The sequence below is a fragment of the Pundamilia nyererei genome, unplaced genomic scaffold, assembly GCF_000239375.1.
Source record: "Pundamilia nyererei isolate P.nyererei 1_Seehausen unplaced genomic scaffold, PunNye1.0 scaffold00022, whole genome shotgun sequence".
Taxonomy (NCBI): Eukaryota; Metazoa; Chordata; class Actinopteri; order Cichliformes; family Cichlidae; genus Pundamilia; species Pundamilia nyererei.
Genome location: NW_005187423.1, coordinates 727768 through 740165, shown reverse-complemented (window position 1 = coordinate 740165; position 12398 = coordinate 727768). Strand labels below are relative to the sequence as shown.

General features: G+C 43.6%; 1 protein-coding gene across 2 annotated transcripts in view; it reads left to right on the top strand.

Moving 5' to 3' along the window:
* Positions 1-309: 309 nt before the first annotated feature.
* The window catches only part of pdcd4a (programmed cell death 4a), a 17411-nt gene continuing 5322 nt past the window's right edge, over positions 310-12398 (top strand). Inside the window, exons 1-7 of one of the 2 annotated variants that reach the window (XM_005726824.2) lie at positions 310-813; positions 5725-6027; positions 6651-6748; positions 9053-9166; positions 9499-9720; positions 10056-10153; positions 10244-10358. In XM_005726824.2, coding sequence (XP_005726881.1) covers positions 777-813; positions 5725-6027; positions 6651-6748; positions 9053-9166; positions 9499-9720; positions 10056-10153; positions 10244-10358 — 987 coding nt within the window. In that variant the 5' untranslated portion in view covers positions 310-776. Of the gene's footprint in view, positions 814-4520; positions 4701-5724; positions 6028-6650; positions 6749-9052; positions 9167-9498; positions 9721-10055; positions 10154-10243; positions 10359-12398 lie in introns of those variants that run through there. The other variant, XM_005726825.1, reaches the window with a different exon arrangement.

Sequence of the window (12398 nt, the reverse complement as noted above, 5' to 3'; positions counted from 1 at the left end):
AAAAAAAGAAAGGCAGAAAGGTGAGTTCTTGCTGTCTTAACAAATTATTGTGGAAAGTAAAAGTCGTAGTGATTTAGTTGTCATTAAAATGTGTGAATTTTCAGAGTGACACTGCTCTCACGCTGCCTTTACGGGTTAAAAATATCGCTATCAGTATCGGTATCAGCAGTTCTGGCCCTGTATTTACTTGGTATCGGATCGATATCAAAAAAACAGCACTGTTTGGGTATTTTCCGTTGGAGACGTGCAGACGTTTGCTGCTCTGTGATTGGTCGCTAGGGATTAGCACCCACCCCCTGCGCTGACCACTCCCCGTCCGCGTTTTCGACACGTGACTCCTCTCGCGTCGCTCCTGCAAAGTTAAAAACAGACTTTGTTTATCTTCCAGGCTGTTTGATGAAATGCTCTTCAACTAGTTCACCCGCTTCCTTCCCCCCACAGCGTGATTGTTTTTTTTTAACTTTACACCCCAGCTGTGCACGCGGACAAGAGGACTGAACTCCTCCATCTCGCGCCTTCACTCATTTTTACTCATCTTTTTTTTACTCCTCTCTAAGCTAAGCACGAAAAAGACACTCCAGCTTTGCCCTCCGTCTCTCTTGCTCGTAAAACTCGCAGTAAACGAGGCTGCTGTGCAGAGGTTTGACCTGCAGGACTGTTATTTAATTTTTTTATTATTTTATTTTAGTGGGGGCCCTCTTGCAGCTAACAGCAGCTCGACGGGAGGAGTGCACCGCCAGGGGTTTTTAATCGAGCATTTGAAGAGAGAGAGTGCCATGGCGACCGACATGGACACCGCTCCTCAGGCCGACGGTGAGTGGATCCAACCTCGATGCGAAGCCTTGGAGAAGCAACCACACAGATAGGGCCTCCTCGCTCAGCCCATTGTCCCTCCTCGCATGGGACTGTCTGCAACGCCAGCCATGCTCCCACTACCATGTGCTCCGTTTAAAAAACCAGACACGCACACACAGGGAGGCGGTGGTGGGTGCAAAAGATTAAAAATAAATCTGTGCACTGTAGCGCAGATTTGCGTTTTCGACTCGCACCAAACCCCATTTGTATTTTTACTGTTTGTTTTTTTTTTCTTTTGTAAGCTTGCTGTTGGTCTGCTTTTACATTTAACCCTTTCGCGCTTTTGATTGGACGAGATCGCGCTTACTTCCGCTTTTGCGAGTCGTCGTTGAGACTTTTTCTTATAGTCCATCTTCGATGCCAAGGAAGCGCGCACACACAAAAACGAACAAAGAAAGGAGTTTGTGTTTAAGCTGACAGACACGATTCCTCCGTCTGTGCGTGCGCGTGGCACCATGTCACCCTGCGTGTTTTAAAAGCTGTGCAGGTGGCATTAAACCTCAATATCCTGCACCAAGTCATATGTTGAGATCCGGGTTTGCGGAAGATATCACCGTGTTTGATCATAGATAGAAACGAAACCGAGGTTGCTTGTTTGTTTTTTGCGTTCTTGGGTTATATGAGCGATGGTTTTGATGATCATTGCGCTCTATTTGTTGTTGTTGTTGTTGTTATTGTTGTTTTATGGTAACATGACCCACATGGTTTCGACGGTGATGTGGAAATGTACAGCCCACTCCAGAATACGAGCCAACAGCGAAACCTTACATAAGCTCTGCTTTGCAGTGCATTTAAGTGTTACATAAGAAATGCATTATTAGCGCCAAGGTTGTATGGATCACACTTACCATAATCTTCCATTGGTTTGTTTGCCTGAAAACGCCCTGCAGCTGCCTGTCCCAAGGTTGTCTGTGCAGACTGTATGTGTGTGTGTGTGTATATGTATATACATATGTGTATGTATATGTGACACCCCACATGGTGCATTATTGGTATGTCATAGTAGTGAGAGCATGTGTGCACGGATGGGTATTTCTGCATTAACTTCCTTGAAGGTCAAGCCTCATTGATGAGGTTGCGACAGACACCGTCAAAGAGTCTATTGTTTGGAAAACAAGAAGGAGAACGGCTCCTCGTTAGGTCGTGGATCAGTCTGAGCTCACACAGCAGTGGGTGTAAAGTCGTATTAATCCGCCCAGATGATCAGACCTTTAGGCCGTTTCTGTCAGTTCTGCAACAAGGTGCTGCTGTTAGGTGTTAATTAAGGTGTAATAAGATGAGTTATTAGTGGCTGAAGTGATGGCTTTGCACTGCCAGAACATCCCATCTACTGGGTTTAAATGGGAACTTCTGCAACAGAACAAGCCTCTCCTCACTTTCAAAACTGTGTCAAGTGCAAAAGTATTTGACCCTGGAAATAGTTTTGGAGCTTCTTGCAGCTTTTATTCTTATTACACCAACACAATCGACTAATGGCAGCGCAGCGTTTGCATTTATCCTCCTCTTTATGGTCATTTGGCACGGATTTAAAAGGGCTTCTATAAAAAAACTTGGTCTAAAAATTAGACACTGCCCCTGTGAGCAGGATGTTTCCCCACAGTGTGGGAGCAGGTCTGTGATCTCTTCAGAGAGAGAGCATGTGTATAAATGTGCATTAAGGGCATCGTGGCCATAAACATCACGTTGGACCTCTTTGTGGCTGCTCTTCTTTTGTTACCTCTTCACATTTGTGAAAAACATGTTTGCACACACCATCAGGCCCTTTAGTTCGTAAGCTGAGCAAACCGCCCGTGCTTGACAACACACGAGTGATTGGCTGATGATAACAAAACGAGCCATCAGCCTCTCGACTGTTTATCAGAGTAGCTCTAATCTTTTGTGAGCACTTTATCATTGTCGTTGTTGTTCTGCAACCAGCAAACGTTTCCAGCATAAAAAAAAACAAGGACCGAGCACTTTCTTTTTTTTTTTTCTGTCTTTTTTTTTGTTGTTGCACGTGTGGCCTGCTTGTGAGCCCACTGCAGTTGTATATTTAAGCACAAATCACCATCCAAGTTTAGGCTAAGTGCCTGGTACATGTTTTTAAGGAAAAATTCAGTCGGAGTTTCTTTTCATTAAACTGAAATGACAGTTAAACCTCAAAGACATCCACACCCTACCCCCTCTTTTATCATGGTGTAGATGCTTATTTGGCCCCAAAGGACATCCCACTCACATTTGCTTGAGTTAATGTAGAAAGATGTCTATATATTTACAGCTACTCTTGATTTTAACCCTTTGAAACTGAGATTAGTAGTTTGTGCCGTACATATTTACCTTTTGTGAAGCCCTTGTATGTGCAGACTACACCTGAGTGTGAGTATTTGTTAGAGGGTAGGGTGTGTCAGCTGAAGCTTTCTTTGAGAGTGAACATGTTAAATATATCCGTCATCTACACATCAATGGCTTTGACTACGTCATAAGACGTGCAGACATTGTGCTTTGACTAAAAAGAACTTGCTGTACTTGCATACATCTAACTTCATACTTGGGCAGCACATGTACTATATTTACAGCTTTGATAAACTAGGTGCGTCCCTTTGGAGTAATGTGAAAACTCTGCTCCACTGACCTTCTTCTCATTCATGCACGCCTCGGTCGTGCAGATACTTAAAGCTGAACTGGGCCGATCATGTTCTCTGCCAGCGACTAGCTCCCATACGTCATGCAGGGCAGAGGTCCTGCGCTGGCCTGCGTCTGCCTATATCTGTATGTGTGTTAAGTGGGTGGGAGGTTTCCATTGGGTGCTCTAGTAGGTGTGCAGTGTTAGTGTTAAAGGCTAGAGTGCGATTTGTTGTTGCAGTTTTACAGGACTGCGACGGTGACACTCAGGCCTGTTTTAAGAAGACAGCCATGTGGTCTTTGTAGAGTCTAAAAGTTAGCAGGCTTGGTTGGATTTGCTTACATTTTCTTATGCAACTCTTGTCTTTGCAAACTGCTTTTTTTTTTTTTTCCTCTGTGCCTTCTCATTTTTCTGCTCCTTTCCAGTTGGTCAGTTGTGTGTTTGGCACTTTGCCATTGGGTAGTTCCTAATTTACTGCCCGGACAGGCCCTTGTAGCCTGTGCTGAGGAGGGAGGAGGAGGAACCAAAGGAGGAGGAGGTGACACGTGGTCGGTTGTTTACAGGTTTTGGAAGGCCAGGGTGTGGTGCTACTTTTACTTCAACAGGTTAAATCAGGATGGTTCCTCCTTCCTTTTCTTTGTTATTAACTTTACTGTGAACTCTGCAGATGTGTTGTTTTGTTGTAATGTCATTTAAAAAGAAAAAAGAAAAGCAGGAAACCACAAGTTACAGTTGGTTCTCCTTTTTTTTGGATACTTATCTGTTGCTGGGACGCCCTGTGTGTGTTTTCAGCTTGTCCTTATAACCTGTATGGCTATAACTCCACAAACTTCCTTTTGGAGCCATGCATTAGGGTGCTGAGTATGAATTTCACCCTCAGGCATTCCTCCTGCTGCTTTCCCTCACTCCTACAGTGCTGTCATGTGATCATTCATGGACCCAGCCATGCCATATGTAGTCAAGTCCGCTCTAGCTGCGCCCCACAGACCGCGAGAACATAGAGGAGTTAAAAAAAAAAACTGGCGTCAGCATTTCTACAGCATGTGCTCTCCTTTGCTCGCTCCCTCCTCCCTCCATGCCTGCATCACAGCTCCAGTCACACTTGTTGGTTTGTTGTTTGTTTCACCACGCTTGCAAGAAGCTAACTTTCGGTTAATTTATGTTCCCTTTTTTTTTCTCCATACACCCATAGAAGCGTATTAAAATACCGACTCAATCCACCTTATGTCTTCTGATATTGCTGGTGAGTGTCAAAAAGCTATGCATGCGAGTAAGTTTGCACTGCAGACTTCCTGAATAATGTTTTGCCTGTTATGTGACCTTTGGTTTGCTGTGCAAAACACTGCCCTGACACACACAGGTGGACAGAAAGCCAGTGTATTAGCTGAAGGGTGCACTTGATTGTTTGCAAATGCAAGAAAAATTAAGACTGGAAGTTGGCCCGTAAACTTTCGGTATGAACTATTTTGCTATAGTCGTGCAGCTGTTCTTATGCAGAAAAAGTCACAAAGCGAGACTTCTTGCACAACACCGATAGGTTAAATGTTGCCATGTCGTCTTGCCAGAGTGAGTCTTGGCTTTGTAAACATCCACGGGAAATACAGTCACCATTAACTGTTCAGGCTTGCAGCTAAACTTGGCTTTAGTAACAGAGCTGTACCTTTTTTAACTCACTTTTTAAATTGTATTTATTTTTTTGTGTTTTACTCAGACAGGAGCAGTTTTTATGAAAGTTGCTTACCTCAGAAATCAGTCCACTGCTGTAGGTGATTTGAGTCGTCTGTGTTATTGTTCAGAAAACTAGTGCTGGATTATTTTTAGACTCGTGTGTTGTTACTAAATAGTAGTTTAATGTTTACCTTTTATTGTGGCTTCCGTTCTTGTCACTGTGTCCTTTGTTTTTCTTTTTTTGCAGTCGTCACAAAGGGCAAAGCTGGGAACACTTGAGAGTGTTGATGTTTTTTAAAGTCGCTCAAATAATATTTAAAGTTTTCCACTGTGAAAAACTATTTTTAAAGGCGACGTTGGTAGATGATCCATCTACCAATCAGAAAACTCCCTTTGAACAGGAAGAAACCTCCAGCAGAACCAGCCTCAGGGAAGGGCAGCCATCTGCAGCGACCGGTTGGGGTTAGGGGATGGAGACAGGACAAAGACGTGCTATAAAAAACTTTATATTTATTGTCTGTATACTTGTGGCCATTCTGTGTACTTTTATAAGGTGTAGACCAGTTCATTAACGAACAAATCCACTCCTCTCACTGCAGGGAGGTTTGCTCCTGGTGGCACCGTGGCGGAGGCTAACCATCCGTACAGCGACGACGACGACTCGCTAAATGAGGCCGAGGTGAACGGCAACTGGACGCCCCAGGAAAAGGCGCTCCACGAGGCTCGTCTGAAAGCTAAAGCCAAGCGTCGCCTGCGCAAATCCTCGTCTCGCAACTCCACCAGCGAGTCTTTCTCGGAGTCGGGAGAAGTGGCGGGTGGTGACCCGCACAGCCCGAAAGGCAAAGTCAACACCAATGACCGGAAATCCAGGACGGGCAAAGGCAGAGGCCTGCCAAAAAAAGGTATAATTTGCAGTCCGCTGCAATTTTCAGCCCTTTTTTCCATTAGTTTCTACTTGGATCGGCTCAACGCGACTCAAGGGGCTGTTATAGCAACACAACAGAACGTCCAGTGACATCATTTGTTTGCAACACGAACGCTACAACAAAGGCGGACAATGAGGCGATTGCATACCTGCTCCTCACTCTGTGGCATTTTGTCAGACTCGAGGACCACAGTGTTGTTTCTGTGCAGCCAATTCCCCTCGATGCTCTGTTTCAAAAATGACATCACTTTTTCAGATCGCCTCGAATTGTTTGGAATCCCACCCGAGTACGTACTTAAAAACTACTCTGTACCAGGTGAAACCCTAAAAACCACGTTGAGTCGTGCCGAGTAGATACTGATGGAAAAGGGTTATTAGCGATGTACCTTCTTTCTGAATCTGTCCAAAACTGCATTGCTGCATCTGGTGCTTTCACCGCTCTAATTGACGTGGCACCTTTTGAATAGTGCGTAGCCGTCACCTACTCAATGCAACGCAAGCATATGGCATTATAGTAGCAGTGCAGTTACGTTTGAAGCAATGCATCCTGAGCATCATGACTTATACTGCTGACTGTTAATGCTGACTCTTCGTGTTCAGGTGGGGCAGGTGGTAAAGGAGTTTGGGGAGCTGCTGGGATGGTTTACGAAGATGAGGAGCCCGACATACACGACCCCAACTATGATGAATCTTATCAGGTGAGGCTGCTGGGGGGTTTGTCTTTTAACACTTCAGATTATCTGCAAGCAGGTTTGTTTTATATCTGTAAGTGCTTTGCTTTCAAATGCTGGCATCCAGCAGTCAGGGGGCTTTTGTTTTTGTTTTTTTCCCTTCCAGCAGTCAGTGCATTGGATGGCACCCTTTATCTCTTTATGTCCACGTTCTGATTCTGAACTGCTGATGAGATGCATTGTAATCCATCTCCCATGCTACGCAGAAACACCGGAAATGTTGACAGTAGGATTTCCTGGGAAATACAAGACTGTTTTCATATCAAAAATCTTAACAAGCTTTGTTTGAAACCCGTTAAAAAAATTGGTCTGCTAGCATGTTTCTTAAATCCAGATGGCTCCGTCCCATTGCAGTCAACACTATTTGCAATCTTTAACCCCGTTATCATCCATGTGACGCCAAAGGCCGAGTTTGTTTGTCTCTTGCTGCACTTGCGACTGAATGCGGGCTGGGAACGGCGCTCCTGTCTGTAAAATGCTGATAACTGTTTGGAAATGGCTCAGAAAAGCCGGTGTGATTTCAGCCTTGACTGGAGCACGAAGGTGGCGTAAAGATGTTGACTGTTAAAAGGGAACTGGGACAGAGTGGTACAGAAAAATAGACGAGACATGTGCAGACTGTGGACTTTGAATCAGACTGCACAGATCACCTGATAAAGGAGCTGCCTAGAAATGGGAACTGTAACACGCTGGAATGCCTCTTTCCTCTTCTTTGACTAATTATTTTTAGGAGGTGGTTTTTCTTAAAATAACTCAAATAATTAAGAGGACTTGTAGAAATGTATATGTTAGCCTGCACTGAGATTATCATTTGTGCTCCAGGTTGTTCAAAACCTCAGCTGAACGTTAGTTTACTCATATCCAAGTGTTGGGACAGAAGTTTAGGTTAAAACTCACCGGTAGCCCGTTTTCAGTCAGTGTTATGTTTACACATCTTCTGTGGAGTTTTTGGTATGCCCAAAAAGGAAAAGTTTTCAATAGATGAACTGAAAGGTCAAAATGGTTGTGAGACTTTCAAAGGTAACAACTTCTGGTTTCTTTGGGCAGAAACACAAACTCAGTATGAGTCTTGCACAGCTCTCTGGGGATCCGGTGGATGTTCAGAGCTTTAGTAACGGAAAGAAAAGCACCTCAAGAATGAATATGGATGCTCTCGTGAAAATTCCAGTGAAAAATATCTTATATATCACGCAGTTATACGAAATTAGCTCATACAGTACAGTGCAAAAGCCTCGAGTCACCCCTCGTTTCTTTGTATTTTAAAATAATTTTCTTTAAGCTACTTAACACTGAACTACGACTCATTCAAGCATAAAAAGGCCGCCTAATTCGAGGATGAACCAAGTGTTGTCTACACATAACAGACAAAAAAAACAAAACAATTCCAGCATTTTGTTGCTACAAGTCCACACAGTGTGTTCCCATTTCTTGAGTTCAATCTATAAGAACACTAAAGTTAACAGGTTGACTGTCATAAAAAATTATTTTTGGACCAATAAGGTCATTTCCTAAGAGCTATTAGGCTTAAAACTTAAAATATCTACAGCAGATGAAAGTATCTGAAAGCCTGACACCTATGACATCAGAAATGGTCTCAGTGGAAGGGTAACTCTCAAGACGCCATTCTGAAGAAGGCTGAGGAATATGACATTACACAAGAAATGGGCTGAAAATCAGTTTTAAAATCAGTTTTAACAGGTCTTATGGAGTGATGAATCCAAACTTAAAACTTTTAGTTCAAATCAATGCCACTATGTACAGAGGAGGTCAGGAGAGAGGCACAACAGTGAGTGTATAAAGCCATTCAGTAACATCTGGAAAGCATCCAGGAGAACGGGGTTAAAAAAAAAAAAAAAAGGCAGCCGGCATCCAAAGAAGAGCTTTGAATGTCCTTCCAGGATCTTGGGAACTGTTCCTGAAGACTACTTAAAGAAATTACAGTGAAGCCTGTCTCAGAAGAATAAAGGTGTCCGTTTGAGTCTTAACCTCATTAGAATTATACAAGCTCTGTTATTGACTGTTTTACCCTGTACAGAATGTTTGCATGTTTCAAACCACTGCACCTATTTTCCTAGCAAAGTATAAAGAAATGAGGGGTGGCTCAAGACTTTTGCACAGTACTTTAAGTTGAACTGTGTATTTTAGAATTGTTGAAAATACTTTATTTAATCCTGAAACAAAGCTGATGAGAAATTCAACAATGAACGTGCATCCGCTCTGCTGTGCGTGCTTGTTTCTGACTGACGCCGCGTGTGTGTATTTTTTACACAGGGGGACACGGTCTACGAGACGGTCGTGCCCGAGATAGACGAGAAGGAACTTGAGAAAATGGTGAACCCGATTGTACAGGAGTACTTTGAGCACGGGGACACAAAAGAGGTTCAGGTAAGTAATTATAATAAAGCTTTTGAAGTCTGTGCATGCTGACCAAGAGTGAGCAGGTTTAAAGAACAAAGCTGGATGACTGAAGTAATGTGGAGCTTTTAACAACAGGTGTATTGGGCTGTGCTCACTCTATGCACGGGTGCCAAGCACACGAAGGGACTCCCTCTCTCAGTGGCCTGCACTCGCACTGTGCTTTGATTGTCTGGGCCTGATTAGGCTTCGGTTTGTGTCTCTCGCTTTTGAAAAGCATAATGTGTTTGTGTTTTGGGGTCATTTTTGAAAATGCTTAAACTGTAAAAACTAAATGCAGTTCTCCCTCCAAACCCTATCAGATGCTGTTGAAGGAGCTCAATTTGGGCCAGCACAAGTACGAGTTCTCCTCTCTGGCCGTGTCCCTGTCCCTCGAAGGCAAGGCGAGCCACAGAGAACTGACCTCCCGCCTGCTGTCTGATCTGTCGGGGAAGATGCTGTCGCAAAGTGAGATGGGGCGAGCTTTCGACAAGATGCTTAAAGAGCTCCCGGACCTCATCCTGGACACACCGGATGCCCCGCAGGTAGAGCTGATGCATGATGGGAAGAAACACTCACAGATATGCTACCAAATATAACTGTGTGCTTCAGAGGGTGGAGAGGGTTCAACCGTGGTTAAGTGTAAACCCCTTTTTATCCCAAAGGTGCACACAAATCCTCTTCAAATATTACAAATGCTTTTTGTATCTTTCCTCTATTACTAGGCAGCAAAATGTTGCATACTAGATCGCCACCTTCAGCAGTGCAGAGGCCTAATACATTTAAGAGCTAAAACTAAATAATAAAACAAATGTTAGTCGGGTATGTTTGTTATGTGGCTTCACTTGGTTCGCTTAATCTTTCCTCCTGTTCCTTGCAGATGTTAGGCCAGTTTATAGCCAGAGCCATCGCAGACCACGTCCTCCCCATGTCATTCCTGGACTGCTACAAGGGCAAAGTGGACTGTGAGCATGCCAGGTGAAAGCTGCAGTTCAACGCGTTGTAAGAAAGGCTGTATTGTGCCCCTGCCACCCTTCCCCTCCACCTAACTGTGATCCTTTTCTTTAGAGTGGCTTTAGACCGCGCTGCTGTGCTGCTGTCCATGAAGAGGGAGATGGTTCGCCTGGACAACGTGTGGGGTGTCGGTGGAGGTCTGAGACCTGTCAAACATCTCATCAAAGAGGTAAGCCTCACCCCGTTCAGAAACTGATAAGTCGCTTGCTTGTGATATCATAGTGAATCCCTCACATCGGAGTTCCAAGTGTGTATTACATTATGTAATGTAAACAGGGCGAAAACGGTGCATGCTGGGTAGAGCGCCACAGTCTAGCTGCTGTGTCAGCAAAGATTTTTTTTCCCCCCTGAGAAGTGAGAATTTAAAAAAGAAAAAAAAGGCATGGGAGGGGCAGACATAAACAAACACACTCTCACGGTAGAGTCTCTTTCTGCCAAATCAATACAATAAACAGTGTGTGAGAATATAAACAGGATTTAATTTAAATCACCTTATAAGCGTCAACATATGCATAGATTTAAAAAACCCAGTGTGTCCTGCAATAACATAATAAATAAATGATTAAAATTAAGACGGTCTCAATCGATTCCTCTCCTTGTGTCTTGATCCCTCCCTCTAAAGGTGTGAGGAGGCGAGGGAAAGACACAAGGAGACAGGATTTGACACAACAAGCCTTCTCTCTCCTCTGCTCGTGTGATGCACATTATGAACTGAGACACGCTTTAACGTGGCGTACTGAAATTGGTTTCTAGGTCGCAGGCCGGAGGATGGAGGACAGAGAATTAGTGCAGAGTGTGCCGTGCAACTTCATGTACACTTAGGTCCATATGTTTCCCTCCTTTTAAATTATGGGGTTTAAAAAAAGGACCTTGTTAATTGCTTAAAAATGGGGTATTGTTGTCACCCTGCCAGGTGGACAGGGGCAATGGACACGTACGTTTGTAAATGCAACAACGTGAGAGCGATGCGATGTAGGAGTTTTAATATGATACCGTAGGTTCATCTACTTAAAATCTTGGGACAAGTTTGGATCTTAGTGACCTTGACCTAAGGATCAGGGGTCAGAGGTAAAGTTTTATGAAAATCTACTGAATTTGATACATAGGATTTTGAAATTGATACCATAGCTGTGTCTGCTAGGAGGCTGAGGGGCAGCACTTGTGATCACCAGTATTTTTATGCACAATGACCTGCTTTTTTCCAGAAGCTCCAAATTAATTCAGCTGACTGATGAGCAATTTCATGGCCAGGTGAGGCCTATTCTCTTATTTAATGGCAGCTGATCCATCTGGAGATCATCACATCAGAAGTTAATTGAAAATGTTACATTTCTGTTTTATAGCTTGGCACTTTAATTTTAAATATGAGGCTCGAGGAGATCTCACTGCGGTAGAGGCAGTGTATCATTAGGCTGAAAAACTAAAATAAAACCAGTTGGAGAGAACAAAAACTTTAGGAGTGACCAGATCAACAATCTGCTGCATTCTCAACAACACCAAAAGAAGGCAACTAAAGTGGAGGTTAATTGTTTCCATGGTTTCCGTGAGTTTCACTCAAGAACAAGAAGGGCAAATTAACACTTTGGGGGGAAATGATTTGGACTGATGATGATAAAGTGCGCTTAGAGAAGAGAAACGACTTATAATCCAAAACATACATGATGATCATCGTGGAGGCAGCATTACGGCACAGGTGCGTATGCAGCCGGCCCACTAGGGTTTATTGATGATGTGGCTGCTGATAGAAGTAGCAGGATGGACTGAAGTGGACGGGGCTATGCTCTCTGTTCAGATTCAGCTAAATTCTGCAAAACCGATTGGACGACGCTTCACAGCGCAAGTAGATAATGAGCCAAAGCCCTGCAAAAGCAACTCTAGATTTTATGGAGGCAAAGAAATGAGATACTCAGGGGCCAAGTCAGTCACCTGATCTCAACCCAGTAGAGCGTGATTTTTAGTTGGTAAAGACAAAACTGAAGGCAGAAAAACCCACAAACACTCAGCGACTGAAGGCAGAGCATCTCAAGGGAGGAGACGCAGCATTTGGCTTCCAGACTTTAGGCAGTCAAATGCAGTGCAAAGGATTTTTCATCCAAATATGAAAATAGTCTTTATGTTTAAAATTGTTAGTTTGTCCAATTATGTTTAAGCCTCTGAAAATGGAGGGCTGTGTATAAAAATGGCTGTAATTGTTAGACAGTTAACACAA